Source organism: Myodes glareolus, chromosome X, assembly GCF_982192425.1.
Source record: "Myodes glareolus chromosome X, mMyoGla1.1, whole genome shotgun sequence".
NCBI lineage: Eukaryota > Metazoa > Chordata > Mammalia > Rodentia > Cricetidae > Myodes > Myodes glareolus.
In genome coordinates, this window is record NC_142053.1 from 99,670,893 (window position 1) to 99,695,954 (window position 25,062).

Genomic DNA, 25,062 nt, shown 5'->3' on the forward strand with positions numbered 1-25,062 from the left:
CATCAAAGAGTCAGGAGTGGTACACTCTGCTGTTTGTTGCTTCACCAGGCATTCTTGTGGGTCAGAACCATGCTTTGTGATGTCAGAGCACAAGCTCACCTACTATTGGTTGAGGACCTTGATGATGAATCAGTTCTGAGGGTGTGGCCTTCCCTGCTCTGCCAGTTGTTCACAGCCCCTCGAGGGAGAAACAACGCACTGCTTGGTGGTGGAGAAATTTGGGAAGGAACCTAAGGAATCACTGTCCGACATGGACCTCCCATCCTCCACTAGTGATGTGCCGATGGTAGCGAACGGGTCATTCCTTATGGTGAAGACAAAGGCGGCTTACAAGCAGTATCCACCAAGCATCCTGTATGGAAAGGTGAGATGACAAATCCTACCGAAACTCCCTCCTCCCCTGATTTACTCTTACCTAAAGTTACTACCTCTCTCTGTCCTAGCATAAATCCTTTACCAATCCTCACCTTTTCTGACCAAGTATCTTTCACATGCTTATCCTGACTTCTCCCTATATTAACTAATTCTTGTGTTCTCCTCTTGTCATTCCAGAGATCGAAAACAAAGAAACGCAGGACACGCGCCCTGAGAAAGAGCCTCACAAAGATGGATGACAAAGACTTGGCTCCACCCGAGCCAAAGCAAGTTAAAGAAAGACCAATGACAGGAGAGCCTCAACCTCTAGCGGAGCAACCTGAAAAGCCAGCTGAGGAGCAGGCGACTGGAGAAGCAACTACAGCTGCAGCTGCTACTCATGGGGAAGCCAATGAGATGGCTGTCTCACAAATGGAGAATTCCCAAACCTATGACAATTAAAATTGAAAGTGCATTGATAATTAAAAATAAATTCAATTTAATTGAAAAGTTATGCGTAATTGTATGTGACTAACGGTGAAACCAGAAAAGGGGAGAAAAATAATGGTTATAGAGGAAGGGAGGGAATATGGGTGGGTGAATGGCAAGGGAGACATTTGTTTTTCACTAGGTTTGGGGCAGCAATGGTGGGTGCATGGAAAGAGAGGGAGTTTGGGTGGGTAGAACACAAGGGAAGTATTTGGGTCTCACAAGGTTTGGGGCAGTAATGGCGGGTGCATGGAAAAAGAGGGATTTTGTGTCTGTATATGACATGGGAGGGATTTTGGTCTCACATGTTTTGGAGAACTTATGGTGGGTGTAAGGAAAGAGAGGGTGTTTGGGTGGGTAGAAGACAAGGGAGGAATTTGGGTCTCACAAGGCTTGGGACAGTAATGTTTGATGTATGGAAATAAAGGGAGTTTGGGTGGGTATATGACAAGGGGGGATTTGGGTCTCATATGGTTTGGGGCAGTTGTAGTGGGTACATGGAAATACAGGGTGTTTGGGTGGGTCGAGGACACGTGAGAGACTTGGGTCTCAGAAGGACTGGTGAGTAATTGTGGGTGCATGGAAAGAGAGGGAGTTTGGGTGGGTACATGACAAGGGCCGGATTTGGATCTCACAAAGTTTGGGGCAGTAATGGTGGTTGCATGAAAAGAAAAGGAATTTGGCTTGGTAGAAAACAAGAGGAAGATTGAATCTCATATAGTTTGGGGGCATTAATGGTGGGTATATGACAAGATACGTTAGATGACAAGGGAGGGGTGTGATTCCTATACACTTTGGGGACAGAAATGGCAGGTATATGGCAAGAAAGGTAATTTGGGAGGGTAAAAGTCATGGGACAGATTTGGGTCTCACATACTTTTCATGGAGTAATGGCGGACATTTGGCAAGAGAGGAAGTTTGGTGGGTAGATGACAAGGAAGGGATTAGGGTCTCACAGAGGTGGGGAAACAAATGGCCAGAGTATGGCAAGAGAGTGAGTTTGGGTTTGTAATTAAAAGGCAGAGATTTAGGTCTCACAAGGTTAATGGCACATGTGGGTATATTTCAAGACAGGGAGTTTAGATGGGTATATGACAAGGGAGGGATTTGGGTCTCACATAATTTGGGGGAGAGTAAGAATGGGTAAATGGTAAGAGAAATTTGGGTGGGTAGATTATAACGGGAGGATTTGATTCTCAAATGCTCAGTGGACAAAAATTGTGAGTATATGAAAAGAGAGGAGTTTGGGTTATTATATGACTAGGGTGGGATTAGGGTCTCAGAAAGATGGAGTCAGAAATGGTAGATATAAAGCAACAGAGGGAGATTTGCTAAGCAAATGACAAGGAGGGATTTGGTTCCTACACTATGGGAGCAGAGATGGTGAGTATGTAGCAAGAGAAAGAGTTTGGATTGGTATATGACAAGGAAAGGATTAGGGTCTCACAAAGCTGATGGCAAAATGATGTATATATGCCAAGAGAGGCAGTTTTGGTAGCTGTATGACCAGGGGGGATTTGGGTCTCTCAAGATTTGGAAGCATAAATGATTGTTATATTTCAAGAAACACAATTTGGATGGATGTATGACAAGAGAGGGGGATTTGTTTGGCCTATGAAAAGTGATATGTTTGGGTGTCACATGTTTGGGGGCAGAAATGGTAGGTATATCACAAGATGTGGAATTGTGTGGTTATATGACAAAAGAAGGATTTTTAGTGTGCATATTGCAAGAGAAGGATTTGGGTCGCAGCAGGATGGGGTCAGAAATGGTGGGTAAATGGATAATGATGGAGTTTGGGTGAGTATATGACATGCGACAGATTGCAGCTTCACAGTGTTTAGGGGCACAAATGGTGGGCATATTGTAAGTGAGGCAGTGAGAGCTGGTATATGGCAAGGGAAGAATGAGGGCCGTGAAAGAATGGGGCCAGAAATAGTGGGTACATGGCAAGAGAGGGAGTTTAGTTGGGTGAATGAAAGGGAGGGATTTGTGTCTTATAAAACTTTAGGGAAGAAATCTTGGCTGTATGGCAAGAGTTGGAGCTTGGTTGGGCAGATAAGAAAGGAAGGATATGGTTTCATATGGATGAGGGCAGAAACATTAGGAATATGGAAAGAGAGAGTGAGCTTGGATGGGTATATTATATGGGAGATAGTTTGGTCTCCTAATATTTAGTGGCAGATAAGTAACTTTCATGAGTACACTATAAAGATGGACTTTGATTGGGTGTATGGTATAAAACACACCTTGGTCTCAAATAGTTGAGGCCTAGAAAATTGACTTAGGTGGGTATATGACAGAGAAGGCTCTTTGGGGATGAATATGGAAGAGCTGACATTTTGGATATTATAGGGTTAGAGACCAGGCAAGGATTTTTGTTTGATCTATGAAAAAGAAAAGAATTTGGGTAAGCATCCATCAAAGAAAGGACTTTGGTTTTCACAGATTTGAAGGTCATACCACAAATGCACTGTAATACACATAGAGGTAATGTATGGATCATTGAATCTAAATTGCTACTTATACCTTATCACAAAGATAAAGACAAAGAAAACTATGTTCCACCATCTATGTATTTTTCAAGAGCAGGGCAAACAGTTTGAATTGTCTCAACCTATCTGAGGTAATGAGTGTAAGTGAATTATTCCCACAAATAGAAGATACATTACCTATTAAACAACTGTTTCTAAGTGTTTCTTTTATACCTTACCATACAAAGTAAGTAAGGAAAGATCCCCAGGAGCACGAAACACTCAGTATACTTGAATATACTAATCACATCTCAGAGAAAGCAGTGGTAATTAGAAGTGACAGGTTTAACCTTGGTTATCCTTTATAAGAAATTTGGGGTTTAGTAGGACTTTCAGAGTGGGCAGCTTCCATAACAGGCTTAGCAGAAATGAGGATATACTAATGAGACATTTGTGTAACTTGATCTATCAGAATAGTAAAATAATAAACTTCAACGTAATGAGTATTTCCTCAGAAATCTCATGCCAGGTAAAGCAATGCTCTCTAGCCAGAGGAAAACCTTGTCTCCTTAAAGTGATTTCACACAAGTCTTTCTCTCAAACCAAATTGCCAGATAAGACTAAAGATTAGACAATGATGGGTGAGCTAAGGGAGGGTAGATGCTACCTCTTGACCACAACTGCTTACATGTCAACATTCCTGGCCCTCTAGCTAAATGCTAATCTCACTTCAGGACTTCAAGATGCAAGTCAGAGACTTGAAAGGGTCTCTGGATCTCTTTATCACAGTTAATTGGGTACTTGCCTAAAATGTAAGGAAATTAATTCATGATCATCATGGCAGGATTCAGGCATGCATGGTACTGGGTCAGTTGTTGAGTGCTTACATCCTGATCCATCAGTAGTTGGTAGAGAGAGAGATGGGGCAATATGTGGGGATGTAAACCTCAAAACCCAACCTCAGTGATATATATTATCCATAAAGGCCATATCCACTCCAACAAGGTCACACTTCCTAATCTTTTCCCAGCAGTTGCACTCCTTCTTGATTAAGTATTCAAGTACAAAAGAGTATGGTTTTCATTCACATTAACTATCAAAAATTCCTCAGTGGTGTTGGGGGTTACTCCCTAGTGTAAATTGAGGGGGTTGATCTTGTAAGAGTTTCCAGAGTGTAGTGGTTTAATCATCATCAGAGTGTGATCTTGATGGTGGATGTAGGTAGGATGGTTTCTGTTGGGAGATCAGATGGTAGGTACAGACACCACAATGTGCTAGGACAAGGCTGGTTGGAGAGATACAAAGTTTGCACAGTCCTAGAGCTACCTACCACAAAAAGCTAGTCACCACACTAGGCATGACACTAGATGTGAGGCCAATTTAGATATGGCAAAATTGTGGAAAAACAAGTACCAGATAGGGTGTACTCACCAGGCTTAACCATCAGGAGATCACAAGATGTCTAGTTATGTAGTGGAGGATTTTATATGCTACAAGGTATCATGTGAGTAGATGAGTGTAGGGTACATCCTGGTGGGAGAACTGATGTAGGCTATATCAAAGAATGAAATTCTGGGACTAATATGTGGCATAGGATTTGGGACTTTGTTGAATACTTGAACAAATTCTGCAAGACAAACAGTCCCAACAACTATGGGGCACTGCCTGAGGCACATAAGTTAGATACTGCAGGATATGAAAATAGAAGTATTGGCTTGTGTTCAGGGTGTGCAAGAGGATAGTCTCTGGGGAAGATTATGGGAAGAGTATGTACAAAGAGGGTTGTAGAGTCAACACCTAGGCCTATGGTTGTGAATTGAGCCATTCCTGGGGGGAGCTTAAATGTTAGCTATTGCATATGGATAGGTGATGAAACTAGATGAGGCTATGGTATTTTGGACCCTAATGAAGCCTAGAGGACTGTACTGTGAATTGTAGGTTGCCAGAGTAGATTTGATTACTTGGATAGATGCAGCCAACAGGATGTAGAAAAACATGTATCAGTGGTAACTTTGGGGTTATTCAACAGCTTAACCCTGGAGAGGACATGGGAATCTTGGTATGGAGTTGGATTGCTTAGGCAGCATACAGGATTCTGTGAGTAATTGTTGTAATGGGGTAGATATTGCCTAGAGTGTAAGAAGGCATGATGGGACTAGGCTGGAACTAAGGATTTGGGACCCTGCTAAAGAGCAGATGTGACGACAAGTGAGAACAAGCACAATTCCAGGGATGCCACCGGATGTTCCATACAGTCTGCACTCCACTGGATTTAGAAAGCAATTATCTGTTGCAGAAGGCTGCTTACCTCTCTAGACTCTGGAGGAGGATTTGGTCACTTTGGTAAAGAAGGGGATGATGCAGGCAGTCCTAACTTCAGTGGTGTGATGAGGGAGGGGTGATTTTGTTGGGAATCCACATGCTGTCTCCAGCATAAGAGGAGTTACTGGGATGAGGAATCATAGAGGCTGCTAGTGTAGTTGTCTGGTGAAGACCTGGCCATTGGCTATGAGGCTCGTGCTATATTCAACCCTCTATGTAAATTAACATATTGAGAGAATGGCTCTACTCAACAAGTTAGACTATGAAGGAAATCATGGAAAGTCCGAGAAAGAAGTAATGTACTATTGTCCACACAAAGTGCCTGTGGGTGGATTCCAGTAGGGCAGGTTCTAGCAGGAAGCCTAGAAGTTCTCAACAATATAGAAGGATTTCAGAGACTAGTTGCACCTTTGCTGGATTCTATATGTTGACTACAGTACACATGGAAATGAGGGAGCAAAGATAGGGCATGGGATTGAGAACCTCTAGAAACCTAGTTGTTGTTACAGCAAGGCTCAGTTGATCAGGCAAGTCCAGAGAACTGAATTTGAGTACAAAGCTAGATGAAGACAGATGTAGGAAAAGAAGGATTGCGTAGTGGCTGAACACTCACCAGGCTAGGCCATGGAAGAGAATTTGAATATCCAGTGAGGTAATGTAGTTGGCACAAAAGTACTGTGCGTGGATGCGGGTAGGGAAATTTCTGGTATAACCCTCTATATTGACTACAAAAGAGACTTTGGAGTGGGAGTAGACCCTAAATATGGGACTCTGGTGAAACCTAGTGGTCATGATAGAAACATGCAAGAAAGTAAATAGAAGAGTAGGTTGGGTCACTGGCAGTGAAATATGAACTATGTTTCGTGGGATGTGGAGAAACTCTATCTGATAGGGGAAAAATTAACTAGCTTTGAACTTTGGGCCAGACATGGGAAGTATGGATAAGGGGTGGGAACATGTGTACAGAGGAAATGTTACATGGTGTGTTAAGTGTAGAGGGAGCCTAGTTGTTGATATAGCACAGTAGGCATTGCTTGACCTACGGAAACTCAAGGCACATATAGCTAGAGTATGTCAGGCAGCAGGTGGAAAATCAAGAATTAATTTGTGTGTATGAGTCTGTTTTTGTAATAAGGTGGTTTATTTATCAAAACAGTCTTGTTAATGGATGAAGATAAGATGGTTACTGTTGGGAATATAGATGTTGGAATGTAGCACAAAGGAATAAGAGCAATTGGAGGGAATAGTGGTTGCAGAAGTCTAGAGCTATTTACTACAAGGAGCTTGTGGTCAGACTAGTCATGGGCACTGGATGTGGGACCAATCTAGGCATGACAGAATTGTGGGAAAACCAGTATCAGATAGAAATGTATTCACCAGACTAACCCAGTAGGAAACCGCAGGAAAACTTAGTGGACTTATTTATGTGACACAAGCATTCCTGAAGGTAGATGGAGGCAGGGTAATTTCTGGCAGGAGCACACAATGTAGGCTGGAGCACAGGACGGAATTCTGGTACTAGACTGGGAATTTAGGTCCTGGTTGAAGCTAGAGATTATTACTGTAAGGCAAAGAGTTCAGGCTACTATGTGGCACTTCCTAAGGCTCATGATTTACATCCTGCAGGATATGAAAACAGAAATATTGGAATGTGCTTGGAATATCCAATAGGCTAGGCTCTAGAGAAGAACATGAAAAGTTTGTGCATAGGTAGGGGTCGTATAGTCAACATCTAGTCCTGTGCCCGTGGATCTCGTGAGTACTAGTGGGAACCTAATTGTTAGTATAGCACTGGAATTGGGAGTGTATGAGATTTGGGACCATGCTGAAGACTAAAGACTGCTGCTCTGAGGTATAAGTTGTTTTTCTAGGCTGGGGTACTGGTATAGATTCAGCAGTATGTGGAAAAACATTTATGACATGTTTGTTTGGAATACACAACAGTCTCTGAACGTGGAGAGATCATGGAGTATCTGAGTACAGAGTTGGGTTGTATAGGCAGCACACAGGGTTTTGTGGCTAAGTGTTGTAACAGTGGGTTCATGCAGGAACCTAGATCTTACCTATAACACAGGAGAGCATGGTAGGACTAGACTGGGATAAAGGATTGGGGACATTGACAAAATTTAGAAGTCACTACAAAGATGGGTGGTTGGTTGTGGTGTATGACTTTAATCATAGCACTGGGAGGCAGAGACAAGCGGGTCTCTGTAATTGCGGAGGCCAGCCTAGTCTACAAAGTTAGTGCCAGAAGAGGCTCCAAAGCTACATAGAGAAGCTTTATTTCAAATTAAAAAGAAATTGATAGATAGATAGATAGATAGATAGATAGATAGATAGATAGATAGATAGATAGATAGATGGATGGATGGATGGATGGATAGATAGATAGATAGATAGATAGATAGATAGACAGATATAAGTCACTGCAAGTACAAACAAGCACTATTCTAGGAATGCCATTAGAAGTTCTGGACTTCACTAGTTTGGGAAAACAATTGTCTCTGCAGAAGGGTGCTTCCCTGTATAGACTCTATACAGGAGGATTTAGACAGTCTGGGCATGGAATGGGGTGATGTAGGCAACTAAACCTTTGTTTTCTGATGAAACAGAGCTACTATTGGTGGTACTCCAGATGCTGTCCCCAGCACAGGAGAGTTGTTGGTTCTAAGAATCCTGGATGTTGCTAGTTGGAGAGACTGGGGAAAGCCTGCACACTGGGTATGTGACACCGGCTGCAAACAGCCCTATCTGAAAATTCAAGACCCAAATGGGGAATTGTTACTCTAAACTCTGCAGTTTAGACCCTCAGGAAGACATGGACGATTTGAATAACCAGGAATGGACTATAGTACAAAAACACTGTCCTGTTGATGGATTCTGGTAGGTACAGTCTTAGCAGGGACCTAGGTACCACAGTACAGGAGGTTTTGTGAGAGTAGTCTGAGCAGTGTAAAGATGGCTAGTGCAAGGGGCAAGGAGCCAGAATATTCTGGTATGCTGACTGTTGAATTATGGCTCATTCCAGAGTGATATGCCAAACAAGTATCAGGTAGGGCTTTGTACACCAAGCTTGATCCTGGAGGTGGACATGAGTAATGTGATGACGGAGTGGAGTAGCACTCCATGGAGGGGTAGTGATGGAGGAGGCACGAAGGGTTCTGTGAGTGGGTAAAGGAGGTGGTACCTTGTCTGGAGCCTTTATGTTGGCTATGGCACATGTAGAAGTGATGGGACAAGGCCAGGGTATGGGATTTGGCAATGCGTGGATGCTAAGATAGTGCTACGACTAGGCTCAGTTGATTTGACTAGGCCTCAGGGGTGACTTGTGGGAACAAGGATATAAACAAATGGATGTAGAAAATGAAGTATTTGTTTGTAAGGGAGTACTCCATTAGAGTGTGTCTTGGAAGAGGACTTGGGGAGTTAAGGTATGGATTGGGCTTATGTAGGGGGCACAAAGAGTACTGTGTGTAGATGCTGGTAGAGTGGTTCTGACAGGACCCTATATTTTGGCTAGAGAACAAGAGTAGCTCGTGGGAATTGGCCTCTGGATTTGGTACTCTGTTGAAACGTAGTGGTCATTATAGCAACAAGCAAGGAGGTAAGTGGCAAGATTAGACTTGGATGTTGGTAGTGAGATATGAGATATGTTTCTTGGGATGTAGAAAAACATTATATGGTAGGGATAATATTCTCCAGGATTGAACTTTGGGGATGGCATTGGAAGTTTGGATAAGGAGCTAGGTTGTGAATGAAGAGCAAATGTACTATGCATGTGTGCAGCAATGTTAAGTGCAGAGGGAGCCTAGCTGTTCACTATAGCAAAGTTGATGGGCTTAAGCTTGTCTGCACAAATTGGAAACCTGTAGAAGCTTAAAGCTTGCAAATGGAAGGCAGATGTGGTTCCAGAAGGTCAGGCTGCATGTGGAAAGACAAGTATTCATGCGGTGTTCGTGATTACTCATTAGGCTAAATCCTAGAGGCCGAGGATGTGGGATGTCTAGGTACATAGTCAGGTGCCTTAATTATTTAAATGTGACTTATATTAAATGAAGGTAGCATGGTTCCTGATGAGAGTATGGATGTTGGACATAGTACAAAGGAATATCCTAGGATAAGGTCAGTTGGAGGAACGAGAGTATGCAGAAGCCTATAGCCATCTACCAGAGGAAATGGTAGCCTCACCAGTCATGGTCACTGGATGTTTGACCAATCTAGTTATGGCAGAAAATCAAGTGTCAGATAGAGATGTAAACACCAGGCTCACCAAGAAGGAGATCACAGGATGTCTGTGTATTTATTGTTTTTTTTTTTTTTGTGCCTCAAGGCTTTCTGAAAGTAGATGTGTGTAGATAAAGCTAGGGTAAGTCCTTATGGGAGAATAGGCTATAGCAAAGGACAAAATGCTAGGCATAGGCTGTGTTCTAAAATTGGGAACCTTGTTGAAATCTTGAGGTCATTACAGCAAGGATAGGAGTCCAGACATCTGTGCCACACTGCCTGCAGCATGTGATTTATGTTTTGCATGACGTCAAAACAGAAATATCGGGTTGTGTTTGGAGTATCAGTAACTAGACTCTAGGGAGGTCGTGGGAAGTTTGTGTATAGCATGCCATAGTATAGTGAGCAGCTGAACATTTGGTATTAGTCAACAGGCCCGACTCTGGAGAGTACATGGTAAATCTGGTTAATCTGGGTACTAAGTTGTGTTGTATAGGCAGCCCACAAGGTTGTGTGTGTAAGTGTTGTCACAGGAGATTCATGCAGGAAACTAAATGTTGTCTTCACCCCAGGAGGCCATGGTGGGACTAGGATGGAACAAAGGATTTGGAACTCTACCAACAGCTAGAAGTCACTATTATTGACAGCAATGCTATTCCAGGGATGACACTGGATATTTCATCCAGTCTGGACTCCAGTGGATTAGAAAAACAATTATAGGATGCAGAGCAGTCCTCTACAATCTAGACCCTGGAGGAGTATTCGACCAGTCTGGGGATAGAGTGGTCATGTAGGGCAGCCAGAACTCTAGTTTGATGAGAGATTGGTGGTCCTGGTGGGAATCTAGATGCTGTCTACAGCACAGAAGAAGTTGATGGGTCTACGAAACACAGAGATTGCTAGTGGAGGCAGCTGGAGATGACCTGGGCACTGGCTGTTGCAACTTGGGTAGTCCAAGTCCTCTATGTACAAAGTACTGAGTGGGTAGCTAAATTCAATAAGTTAGACTTTTGGGAAGACATGGAAAGTCTGAGTAAGGAATAGTATACCATATTCTACCCAAAGAGTCCCATGGATGGATTCTTGCAGGGCAAGTGCTAGCAGAGGCTAGATCTTCAGTACATCCAAGGAGGATTTCTGAGACTAGTCTGAGCTGAGGTAGTTTGGACTGAACTGCCCAGAAGTCCCGTACTGCAAGAGGCCAGCAGCCAGACTATGGAGGGGTGCTGGATGTTAAACTCAAGCTAGATGCAGATGGATACGGAAAACAAGTATCAGTTGGTGGCTTATATAACAAGCTAGTTCCTGGAGGAGGACATTAGGAATGTGGTGGAGTAGGGTGCTGGAAGTAGCACAGAGGTTACTATGGATGGGTGCAGGTAGCAACTTGTCTGCTGCAAGGATTTCGGCCATCGCACACATCGAAGGCCAAGACATAGGATTTTCGAACTTATAGAAGCCTAAATATTGCTCCCTAGTTGATCAGACTAGGTTAGTCTAATGACTTTGGGAAAGAGGCTAGATCCAGATGGAGGTGGAAAATGAATTAGCTGGTTGTGAGGGAGTGAGTACTCACCAGGATATACCATGGAGGAGGGCTCAGAAATACCAGATTTGGATTGGGGTAATATAGGTAGGAAAATGAGTACTATGTGTAGATGAAGGTAGGGCAGGTCCTTGTAGGACCATGTATGTTGGTTAGAGGACGGGAGTAGATGCTGGGAGTAGGCTTCCGGATTTGGAACTCTGTTGAAATCTGTGAGCACTACTGCAACATGCAAGAATGTCAGTGGCTACTCCCTGCGGAGCTCTCCTGATTCCAGTCCCAGCCTTTATCCAGGTACACCTTCCTCTCTCTTCCCCCTCCCCTCTGGAGACGCAAGATCTCCCCAGAGCTGCTCCCTTGCACGCTGGGCCTGGACTGTGGGCTCAGTCCGGCAGGGGCAGCTCTGGTGCTTTGAGAGCCTGCCTGAGGAAAGGCAAGCCCTGTCTCAGCTCAATCACATTCCTGGCCAGCAAGAGAGAGTGAACTTCTAGCAGACTTCCATTGGAGGAGAGGTGAGTTTTCTCCTGGCCAGAGGGCTTCTGCTAGGAGGAATTCAGCCATTCCCTGCACCCCTCGACAATCTGGTCACCAGGCAGAGGCGACTCCTCCCTGTGGAGCTCTCCCGAATCCCGTCCCAGCCTTTATCCAGGTACACCTTCCTCTCTTCCCCCCTTCCCTCTGGGGCCACAAGATCTCCCCAGAGCAACTCCCTTGCTCGCTGGGCCTGGGTTGTGAGTACAACCCGGTAGTAGGGAGTGCCTGTGTTTCAATAGACTGCCTGAGGAAAGGTAGGCCTTCTGTCAGTGAATTCCCTGCCCAACAAGGGAACCTGACCTGGTACTAGAAGATCCAGTAGAGAGTATTTGAAGGAAGAGATGGGCAGACGCCAAGGCAAGAACTCCTCCAACAATCTAAAAAACAACATGAAAACACCAGAACCCAATGACCCTACAATAGAAGGACTTGAACCTCTTAATTCAGAAGAAGCGGGAAAAAAAGCCATTATGAAAGCAATAGAGTCCCTTAAACAGGATATGAATAACTCCCTTAAAGAACTGGATGAGAAGTATAACAAAAAGATTGAAGAAATGAGTAAAGAAATGGATGAAAAATATAAAAAAAAATCGAAGAAATGAGTAAATCCATGAATGATATATTGGGAAACCAAGAAAAAGCAATCAAACAGGTAATGGAAACAGTTCAAGAATTGAAAACTGAAATGGAGGCAATGAAGAAAACACAAAACATGGGCCGGCTGGATATGGAAAATCTAGGTAAACGAACAGAGACTACAGAATCAAGCATAACCAATAGGATACAAGAGATGGAAGAACGAATCTCAGAGTCTGAAGATACCATAGAGAAAATAAATGCTCTGGTCAAAGAAAACAGCAAATCCAATAAATTCTCATCACAAAACATTCAAGAACTCTGGGACACAATAAAAAAACCAAATCTAAGAATAATAGGGATTGAAGAAGGAGAAGAACTGCAGATCAAAGGACCAGAAAATATATTCAACAAAATTATAGAAGAAAACTTTCCCAATCTAAAGAATGATATTCCTATGAAGGTTCAAGAAGCATACAGAACACCGAATAGGCTTGATCAAAAAAAAACATCCCCTCGCCATATAATAATCAAAACACAAAACATACAGATTAAAGAAAGAATATTAAGAGCTGCAAAGGAAAAAGGGCAAGTAACTTATAAAGGTAAACCTATCAGATTCACACCAGACTTCTCTATGGAAACCATGAAAGCCAGAAGGTCCTGGATAGAGGTACTGCAGAAACTAAGAGACCATGGATGCAAGCCCAGACTAATATACCCAGCCAAGTTATCATTCACTATCAATGGAGAAAGCAAAATATTCCAGGATAAGAACAAATTTAAACAATTCGCAGCCACAAACCCAGCCTTACAGAAAGTAATAGAAGGAAAATTGCAAACAAAGGAGTCCAACATTGCCAGCAATGCTTACAATAACTCAGACATCTAGCGACCCTTCACGAGCTTAACTCAAAGAAGGGACACATACAAACTCTATTAATCAAACAAACAAAAAATAATAATAACCGGAGTCAACAACCACTGGTCATTAATATCACTTAATATTAATGGACTCAATTCACCTATAAAAAGGCACAGACTAAGAGACTGGATACGAAAACAGGATCCAACATTCTGCTGTTTACAAGAAACACACCTCAACCACAAAGACAGACATTTACTCAGAGTAAAGGGTTGGGAAAAGGTTTTTCAAGCAAACGGACCTAAGATACAAGCAGGCGTGGCCATTCCAATCTCCAACAAAATTGACTTCAAACTAAAATCAATCAGAAGAGATGGAGATGGATATTTTATACTCATAACAGGAACAATTCATCAGGAGGAAGTCTCAATCCTGAATATCTACGCCCCTAATATAAAGCCTCCTACTTATGTAAAAGAAACACTTCTAGAACTCAAGGCAGTCATCAAACCACACACACTAATAGTAGGAGACTTCAACACTCCTCTCTCACCAATGGACAGGTCAATCAGACAGAAACCTAACAGAGAATTAAGAGAATTATTGGAGGTATTGAATCAAATGGACTTAACAGACATCTATAGAACATTCCACCCAAATAGGAAAGAATATACCTTCTTCTCTGCAGCTCATGGAACCTTCTCGAAAATTGACCACATACTGGGTAACAAAGCAAACTTCCACAGATACAAAAAAATATTAGTAACCACCTGTGTCTTGTCAGACCACCATGGATTAAAGTCAGAATTCAAGAATAGTGCTATCCCCAGGAAGCCAACAAATTCATGGAAGTTGAACAGTCAACTACTGAATCACCCCTGGGTCAAGGAAGAAATAAAGAAAGAAATTAAAGTCTTCCTTGAATCTAATGAAAACAAAGACACAACATACTCAAACCTATGGGACACTATGAAAGTAGTGCTAAGAGGAAAGTTCATAGCACTAAGTGCCCAATTAAAGAAAACGGAGAAAGCACACATTGGAGACTTAACAGCACACTTGAAAGCTCTTGAAAAAAAAGAAGCTGATTCACCCAGGAGGAGTAGAAGACTGGAAATAATCAAACTGAGGGCTGAAATCAACAAAATAGAAACACAGAAAACAATCCAAAGAATCAATGAATCAAAAAGCTGGTTCTTGGAGAAAATCAACAAGATCGACAAACCCCTATCCAAATTAATCAAACGGCAGAGAGAGAACATGCAAATTAATAAGATCAGAAATGAAAAGGGGGACATAACCACAGACACAGAGGAAATTCAGAGAATCATTAGATCTTACTACCAAAATTTATATGCCACAAAGTTGGAAAATGTAAAAGAAATGGACATTTTTTTTAGATAAGTACCATATACCAAAGTTGAACCAAGAACAGGCGAACAATCTAAATAGACCTATCAGTCGTGAAGAATTAGAAGCTGTTATTAAAAATCTCCCTACCAAAAAAAGCCCAGGACCAGATGGTCTCAATGCAGAATTCTACCGGAACTTCCAGGAAGAGCTAATACCTATACTCCTTAATGTATTTCACAATATAGAAACAGAAGAATCACTGCCAAACTCTTTTTATGAAGCTACAGTTACCCTGATACCAAAACCACACAAAGACACAACCAGGAAAGAGAATTACAGACCAATATCACTCATGAACATTGACGCAAAAATACTCAATAAAATACTGGCAAACCGAATCCAAGAATACATTAGAAAAATTATCCACTATGATCAAGTGGGCTTCATCCCAGAGATGCAGGGCTGGTTCAACATACGCAAATCTATCAATGTAATCCATCATATAAATAAACTGAAAGAAAAAAACCATATGATCATTTCATTGGATGCTGAAAAAGCATTTGACAAAATTCAACACCCATTTATGATAAAGGTGCTGGAGAGACTGGGGATACAAGGATCATACCTAAATATAATAAAAGCAATATACAGCAAACCGTCAGCTAACATCAAATTGAATGGAGAGAAACTCAAAGCCTTTCCACTAAAATCAGGAACACGACAAGGCTGTCCACTCTCACCATTCCTCTTCAATATAGTGCTTGAAGTTCTAGCAATAGCAATAAGACAACATAAGGGGATCAAGGGGATTCGAATTGGAAAAGATGAAGTTAAACTTTCGTTATTTGCAGATGACATGATAGTGTACATCAGCGACCCCAAAAACTCTACCAAAGAACTCCTACAGTTGATAAACACCTTTAGTAATGTGGCAGGATACAAGATCAACTCCAAAAAATCGGTAGCCCTCCTATACACAAAGGATAAAGAAGCAGAGAGGGAAATCAGAGAAACATCACCTTTCATGATAGCCACAAATAGCATAAAATATCTTGGGGTAACTCTAACCAAGGAAGTGAAAGACCTATTTGACAAGAACTTTAAGTCTTTGAAGAAAGACATTGAGGAGGATACCAGAAAATGGAAAGACCTTCCCTGCTCTTGGATAGGGAGAATCAACATAGTAAAAATGGCAATTCTACAAAAAGCAATCTATAGATTCAATGCAATTCCCATCAAAATCCCATCAAACTTCTTTACAGACCTTGAGAGAACAATAATCAAGTTTATATGGCAAAACAAAAAACCCAGGATAGCCAAAACAATCTTATACAATAAAGGAACTTCTGGAGGCATTACCATCCCTGACTTCAAACTGTATTACAGAGCAACAGTATTGAAAACAGCTTGGTATTGGCATAACAACAGAGAAGTCGACCTATGGAATCGAATAGAAGACCCGGGTATTAACCCACAAACTTATGAACACCTGATTTTTGACAAGGGAGCTAAAGCTATACAATGGAAGAAGGAAAGCATCTTTAACAAATGGTGCTGGCATAACTGGATGTCAACCTGTAGAAGAATGAAAATAGATCCATATCTATCACCATGCACAAAACTCAGGTCCAAATGGATAAAAGACATCAACATTAATCCGACCACTTTGAACCTGATAGAAGAGAAAGTGGGAAGTAGTCTACAAGATATAGGCACAGGAGACCACTTCCTAAGCAGAACCCCAGGAGCGCAGACAATAAGAGAAACAATAAATAAATGGGACCTACTGAAACTGAGAAGCTTCTGTAAAGCAAAGGACACTGTCAGTAAGACAAAAAGGCTACCTTCTGACTGGGAAAAGATCTTCACCAACCCTGCAACAGATAAAGGTCTGATTTCCAAAATATACAAAGAACTCAAGAAACTAGACACTAAAACTCTAATTAACCCAATTAAAAAATGGGGTACTGAACTGAACAGAGAATTCACAACAGATGAACTTCGAATGGCTAAAAAGCACTTAAGGTCATGCTCAACCTCCTTAGCGATCAGGGAAATGCAAATCAAAACAACTTTGAGATATCATCTTACACCTGTCAGAATAGCCAAACTCAAAAACACCAATGATAGCCTATGCTGGAGAGGATGTGGAATGAGGGGAACACTCATCCATTGTTGGTGGGAATGCAAGCTTGTGCAGCCACTGTGGAAATCAGTGTGGCGGTTTCTCAGGAAACTGGGAGTCAACCTCCCTCAGGACCCAGCAATTCCACTCTTGGGAATATACCCTAGAGATTCCCTAACATACTACAAAAGCATTTGTTCTACTATGTTCATAGCAGCACTATTTGTAATAGCCAGAACCTGGAAACAGCCTAGGTGCCCCTCAATAGAAGAATGGTTAAAAAAAGGTGTGGAACATATACACATTAGAGTTTTACTCAGAGGTAAAAAACAATGACATCTTGAATTTTGCATGCAAATGGATGGAAATAGAAAACGCTTTACTGAGCAAGGTAAGCCAGACCCAAAAAGAGGAACATGGTATGTATTCACTCATAAGTGGATTCTAACCATAATTAAAGGTCTTTGAGCCTATTATTCGTGATCCTAGAGAAGCTAAATAAGAAGATGAACCTGATGAAGATTATTTAGCTATCCGCCAGGAGGTAGGAAATAGACAAGAGTCCCAGGTAACCTCGGGTGCGTGGGGGGGGTGGGGTGGGAGGGTTGACAGAAAGGGAGAGGGTTAGATAGAAGGGAGTAGGGGAGGATTGGGGAAAGATCAGGGGACTAGGATGGGGGAGGAGGGAGGAAGGATGGATATGGGATAAGGCAAGTATATACCTCAACTAAGGGAATCATTTTAGGGTTTAAAGAGACTTGATTATAAAGGGGATCCCCGGTCCAGGGAGAGATCCCCAGATGGTTCTCTGGACAGAGGAGAGGGTGCCTGAACCGGCCTTGGCCCACAACCATACTGATGAATATTTTGCATGTCACCATAGAACCCTCATCTGGTGATGGATGGAGATGGAGGCGGAGAACCACGTTGAAACACTGGACCTAGCTCCCTAGGTCCAAATAAGAGGCAGAAGGAAAGAGAACGTGAGCAAAGAAGGCAAGGGCAGAGGAAACCTTCATCCGACGTTGGATGGCGATACAGATGGAGACCCATATTGGAACACCGAACTGAGCACTCCACGGTCCAAATGAGGAACAGAAAGATGAAGAAAATAAAAAAAGTAATCAGGACTGCGAGGGATGCGAGCACCCACTGATACAAGGGAACTGATATAATGAGAGTTCACCAAGGCCTGTTGGACTGGGACTGAACGAGGTCGTGATCCAACCAGATTCTCTGAATGTGGCTGGCCTGGAGCCTTTTTGAAAAGCCATTGACAATGACACTGGGACTTGCTTCCTCTGCATATACTGGATTTTGGCGCTCCAGTCTGTTTGGACTCTCACCTTTCCTGGACCTGGAGGGAGGGGGGGGAACTTGAACTTCCCACAGGGCAGGAAACCCTGACTGCTCTAGGGGATGGAGAGGGAGGAGGAGAGGGAGTGGAGGGAGTGGAAGGGTGTTGGGAGGAGGGGCTGAAATGGAAACTTTTATAATTTAATAAAAAAAAAGGAAAAAAAAATAAAAAAAAGAATGTCAGTGGCTAGATTAGACTTTGACACTCGTAGTGTAACTAATTGTTGATTATAGCACAGTAGGAGTTGCTGAACCTGAACTTGGCTGCAGGATTTGAAACCTGCAGTGACCTAAAACTTGCAAATGCAAGGCACATGAGGTTATAGTAGCTCAGGCAGCACGTGGAAAATCAAATATTCATTTGTGTGTATGGGAATACTCAATAGGCTAAATCTTGGGGTCTGGGGCTTGTGAGATGTCTGGTTATATAATGAAGTGGTTTGTCATCAGAATCATCCTATAGATGGATACAGGTGAGACGGTTTCTGTTGGGAATATAGACACTGGATACAGCACAACAGGATGTACTAGGACAAAGGCAGTTGGAGAGAAAGTGTCTGCAGAAGCTTAAGCTATCTATCACAAGAAGCTGTGGTCAGACTAGTCATGATCATTGGATGTGGGACCAATCTAGATATGCTGATATTGTAAAAAAAAAAAAAACCAAAAACAAAAACAAAAACAAAACCAAAAAAACAAGTATCAGCTTGGGATGTACTCACCAGGTTAACCCCGGAGGTAACCACAGGAAGTCTGTGTATGCATTGGTGTGGTTTATTTGGCACAAACATTCCTGAAGGTAGAGTTGGGTAGGTGGGAGTAAGGTAAGTACTGGTGGGACCAAAGATATTGGAGCAGGGTAAACTCTAGTAGGAGCCAAAACATTGACTACAGGAAAGGATGAAATGCTGGGACTAGGCTGTGATCTAGGATTTTATAACCTGTTGAGGTTTAGAGATCCTTACTCCTAGGGAAGGAGTCTAGACTACAACACTCCCTGAGTCTCATGATTTACATGCTTCCAGGTATGGAAACAGAAATATCTGGTTGTATATGGAGTGTTAAATAGGCTAGACTCTGGAGGAGAACGTGGGTAGTTTGTGTATAGAGAAGGGTAGTACAGTCAACGCCTAGTACTCTGGCTGTGGGTAGGACAAGTACTGGCTGGAACCAAATTGTTAGCGATAGCACAGGAATAGGTTTTTGGGCCTTGGGGAGAGTGTGTGATTTAGGATCCTACTGAAGGTAAGATACTCAAGCTGTGTGTCATAGGTTGTCAGTCTAGGCTGAGATACAGAAATAGTTTCAGCAGGTTGTTGAAAAACATGAAACAAGTGTACTTTTGGGGCAAAGCAATAGGTTTAACCCCGGAGAGGACATGGGATTCTGGGTACAGAGTTGGTTATAGAGACAGCACAAGGCTCTGGTCGGGAAATGTTGCTACAATGGGTCCTACCAGCAACCAAGATTTGGACTCAGATGGAGCCTAGGGTTTGGAACTATGCAAGAAGCTAAAATCACTCCTAGTGGGAGCAAACAGATATTGTAGAGGTGCCACTGTATGTTTCATCAGGTCTGGACTCTACCGGTTTAAGAAAAGTATTATCTGCTGGAAAGCGGCACTTCCTTCACTAGGCTCTGGAGAAGGATTTGGACAGTCTGGGCATGGTGTGGTGTTATGGAGGCAGTCAGACCTCCTGTGGTTTGATGAGGTTGAGGTGGTCTCAGTGGGAATGTTAATATTGTCTACAGCACAGGAGAAGTTGATGGGACTAGGAATCCTAGAGTTTTCTAGCAGACATGGATGGAGAAATCATGAACACTAACAATGGAACCTGGGGTAGATCCAGCCCTATACATAAAAACAAGTATTGATTGTGGCAGTGGTGAACTCAACAAGTTAGACCCCCAGGAACATATGAAAAAGCTGAATAAAATCTGAATAAGGAGTAATATTCTATTGTCTACACAAAGTGTCCTGTGGCTGGATTTTGGTTCGGTAGATCCTAGCAGGAGGCTTGATGTCAGGTACAATACAGGAGAATTTCAGAGACTAATCTGAGCTACAGGATTTATGATCCAACTGAATAGAGGTCTCGACTGCAAGGTATAGGCAGCCAACCATACCAGCTTGGGGTACTGGCTGTTGAGCTCTGGCTACATCCAGATGGATATGCAAATCAAGTATCTGTTGTGATCTTATATACCAAGCTAGACCGTGGAGGAGGACATCGGAATTGTGGTTATAGAGTGGGGAGGTGGAGAAAGTGCAGAGGGTCCTCTGTGAGGCAGCAGGAAGCACCTTGTCTGGAGCCTTTTTGTTGGCTACAGAACATGTTGATGTAATGCGACTAGGCCAGGGAATGGGTTGTGGGAACCTGAAGAAGTCTAGATGGTGCTCAGTTGATCAGAGTAGTTCAGAGTATTGACTGTGAAATTAAGGATAGATATGGATGGATGGAGAAAAATGCATCTGGTCGTGAGGAAGTATTCTCCAGACTATACCATGGGGGAGGACTATGAAAGTCCAGGTATAGAGTGTGGTAATATAGGTGTCACAAATAGTGCTACTGTGAGTAGGTGCTGGTAGAGCGGGCCGTGGTAGGACCCTGTATGTTGGTTGGAGGACAGGAGTAGGTGGTAGGAGTAGGCCTCTGGCTTTCAGACTCTGTTGGAACCCACTGAAAGCAGCAAGAATAGAAGTGGCAAAATCAGGCTAGGACACTGGCAGTGAGATATGACGATGTGGGATTACCCTGGATATGCCATGAATATGTTTGGTTACCATTGGTTATTCAAGATGATGTTTTGGGCAATGGATTAGTAAAGCCATGCAAGAAATCTGAACAGAGATATAGAGAGCAAGTAGTCAGAGTCAGGGAGGTGCCAAGGAGCTGCAAAAGGAGAAAACTACCAGGTGCCAGTCAGAACCTTACATGTAGGCCGCAGTCTCATGATGATACAGATATTCAGAGGGGAATTCCACATCGATATGAGCTTTGTTTGGAAGGATGTGAAAAACACAGTTTGGAACAGGAAATATCCACTAGGTTTGAACTTTGGGAGGACATGGTAACTTTTCATAAAGAGTGGGGTTATGTACGAAGAGCAAATATGCCATGAGTCAGTACAGGTATGATAACTGCTGGGAACCGTAGATGTTGACCATAGAAGAGTGGTAGCTGCTGGGATCGTGCTGTGATTTGAGGTCTGTGTCCCTGAAAAATGCCACAAATCACTACTGCAAAGTGCAAGAGTCCATTCATTGATGGGACAGGGACTTTTCTGTCTAGGATAAATTCCTCTGAATATGGAAAACCATGTACCGAGTATGAATATACTCACCTTGATAAATCCTGGAAAGGGACATAGGAAATCAGAGTATGGTGTGAAAAGGTATGTGAAACGTTAAGAGCCCTATTGGTTTATGTAGATAGGGTTATATCTGGCAGTAGCCAAGATGTTCTCTCTAGTATAGGAAAAATGTTCCAAATAGGCTGCAGCATGTTGAAGCCTAAAACTTACTACTGTTAGGCAAGGAGTCCAGACTAAAATTGAACATTTCTTATGGTTTCCAGGTTATATCTACCAGCATGTTGAAAAACAAGTGTCTGATACTGTGTGATATTCTCAATAGGCTAGATACTGGAAGAGATGAGACCACTTATAGGTTTATGTCAGTGTTAGAATGGGTCCAATGGGGTGAATGTAGTTATTAAAGGAGGCTGTATGTTCACCAAAGTAAAAGGGGTAATGAGGCTAGGATGCATCACCTGACTTGGAATCCTGTAGAATCATAGAGGCCATGATTTTATTGCTACACTGCAAGACAAGATCTGGATACAGGATTTGGTATACTCGTTAGGTCCAGAAGAATGTGGAGATGCAAATAATCAAGTGTGTGTGTGTGTGTGTGTGTGTGTGTGTGTGTGTGTGTGTGTAGTCAATAGTCTAAGCCATGGCGGAGGATCTGTGAACTACATGTGTGAAGTGTGGTGGTGCAGATGTCTCAAATGGTCCTGTGAGTGGATAAGGATAGGGCCAGTCCTGGAGTGAGTCTAGATATTGGCTACAGCATTTAGTGCTGGGACTAAGTAAGATGTCAGATTTGGACTCTAAGGAAGCCGAGAGGTAGCTACTCCAAGATACAGGCTGAAAGGCTAAGCTGTGAGACACAGGCTGGATACTGTGAAATGTAGAAAAACGAGTGTAGGGTGGTGGTATACAATCACCAGGCTTTAACCTGGAGGAGGACATGGGAAGTCTGTGTATGAAGCAAAAAGGGGTAGGCAGATCCAAGTGTCCTGTGAGTGGATGTCTGTAGAAGGCTGGGTCCTGGTGCGAGCCTAAATGTTTTCTATAGCACAGAATTGAAGGATGATTGATAGATATACTGATATTAAAATACAGAAATGTTACTTGGGAATGATTTTTGGGAAGACATTCAAGATACTAGCCAAAGACTGAGGCAGACATAGTGGAATAAACCATTGTCAAGGATCGTATTAAGGGAGAATTTGGAGAAGCAAATGATCTCTCATATGTTCTACCACAACTAAAGTGGATATGTGAAGAAGGATGGCACAGAAAATTTGCCTTAGAGTTATTAAAGAGAAGTCTCTATCTAAAACCGAACTCTCCTGGCCTTCTCAATATTTTCCCCCTATCATCAAAGAGTCAGGAGTGGTACACTCTGCTGTTTGTTGCTTCACCAGGCATTCTTGTGTGTCAGAACCATGCTCTGTGATGTCAGAGCACAAGCTCACCTACTATTGGTTGAGGACCTTGATGATGAATCAGTTCTGAGGGTGTGGCCTTCCCTGCTCTGCCAGTTGTTCACAGCCCCTCGAGGGAGAAACAACGCACTGCTTGGTGGTGGAGAAATTTGGGAAGGAACCTAAGGAATCACTGTCCGACATGGACCTCCCATCCTCCACTAGTGATGTGCCGATGGTAGCGAACGGGTCATTCCTTATGGTGAAGACAAAGGCAGCTTACAAGCAGTATCCACCAAGCATCCTCTATGGAAAGGTGAGATGACAAATCCTACCAAAACTCCCTCCTCCCCTGATTTACTCTTACCTAAAGTTACTACCTCTCTCTGTCCTGGCATAAATCCTTTACCAATCCTCACCTTTTCTGACCAAGTATCTTTCACATGCTTATCCTGACCTCTCCCTATATTAACTAATTCTTGTGTTCTCCTTTTGCCATTCCAGGGATTGAAGACAAGCAAGCGGGGAAAGCGCGCCACGAAAAAGACCATCAGAAAGAGGGATGGCGATGAGGCGGCAGCACCCGAGCCAAAGAAAATCAAAGAGTCACTGGTGACCGAAATGCCTCAACCTCTGGCGGAGCAACCGGAAAAGCCAGCCGAGGAGCAGGCGACCGAAAAGCCAGCCGAGGAGCAGGCGACCGAAGAACCAAGTGAACCCGTAGCTGCAGCTGCTGATGAGGGGGGAAGCCAATAAGATGGCTATCTCGAAGATGGGGAATCCCCAAATCTATGATTAAATAAAATTGAAATTGCATTGATATAAATTTATTAAATTAAAAATAAATTCAATTTAATTGACAAATTATATGTCCTTGTGAGTGACTTTCGGTGAAAGCAGGAAAGGGGAGAAACAATGATGGGTGTAGAGGAAGGGAGGGAATATGGGTGGGTGAATGGCAATGGAGACATTTTTTCTCACTAGGTTTGAGGTAGTAATGGTGGCTACTTGGAAAGAGAGGGAGTTTGGGTGGGTAGAAGACAAGAGAGGGATTTGGGTTCCATAAGGTTGGGGGCAATAATGGTGGGTGCATGGAAAGAGAGGGAGTTTGGGTGGGTAGAACAAGTGAGGGATTTGGGCCTCAGAAGGTTTTGGGCATTGATGCTGGGTGCATTGAAAGAGAAGGAGTTTGGCTTGGTCGAAGACAAGGGAGGCATTTGGGTCTCACAAGGTTTGGGGCAGCAATGGTGGGTGCTTGGAAATAGAGGGAGTTTGGGTGGGTAGAATTCAAGGGAAGAATTTGGGTCTCACAAGGTTTGGGGCAGTAATGCTGGGTGCATGGAATGAAGGAGTTTGGGTGGGTAATGACAAGGGAGGGATTGAGTCTCTCACACTTTCGAGGGATTAATGGTGGGTATATAGCAAGAGGGGTTAGATGACAAGGGAGGGGTATGATTCTCATATACTTTGGTAACAGAAATGAGTATATGGCAAGAAAAGGAGCTTGGGTGAGTAGCTGACAAGTGAGAGATTTGGTTCTCACAAGGCTTAGGCAGTAATGGCAGGTGTATGGCAAGAGAGGGAGCTTGGGTGGGTAGAAGACAAAAGGGAGTTTGAGTCTCATATACTTTGGGGGATTAATGGTGGGTATATGGCAAGATAGGTTAGATGAAAAGGGAGGGAAATGATTCTTACATACTTTGGGGACAGAAATGGTGGGTATATGGCAAGAGAGAGAATTTGGGAGGGTAAAAGACGTGGGAGGGATTTTGATCTCAGACACTCTGCAGGGAGTAATGGTGGACATATGGCAAGAGAGAGATTAGGGTCTCATAAAGATGGGGACTGAAATGGCAGGTATATGGCAAGAGAGGGAATATGGTTAGATTAAAAGGAAGGGATTTGGGTAGCACATTCTTTGGAGAAAGTTGCGGTGATCAAATGGCAAGAAAGGTTTGGTTAGGTAGAGGATAAGGCAGAGATTTGTGGATCAAGGTTTGGGCAGATATGGTGGGTACATTTCAAGACAGGGAGTTTGGATGGGTATATGACAAGGAAGGGATTTGGGTCTCACATACTATGGGGAGAGTAATGATGGGTCAATGGTAAGAGAGATTTGGGTGGGTAGA

General features: G+C 42.9%; 2 protein-coding genes across 9 annotated transcripts in view; one reads left to right on the forward strand and one right to left on the reverse strand.

Annotated features, from left to right (window-relative positions):
* Dmd (dystrophin) overlaps positions 1–25,062 on the reverse strand; it is a 2,257,783-nt gene that overhangs the window by 1,657,250 nt on the left and 575,471 nt on the right. The gene's annotated exons all lie outside the window — the stretch shown is intronic.
* LOC125410297 (uncharacterized) lies at positions 607–23,747 on the forward strand (the record flags this gene model as incomplete). The annotated part of the gene is made up of 3 exons (XM_085684784.2): positions 607–815; positions 23,051–23,249; positions 23,438–23,747. Coding segments are annotated over 3 exons (660 nt in total), but the record flags the coding sequence as incomplete, so codon positions are not given.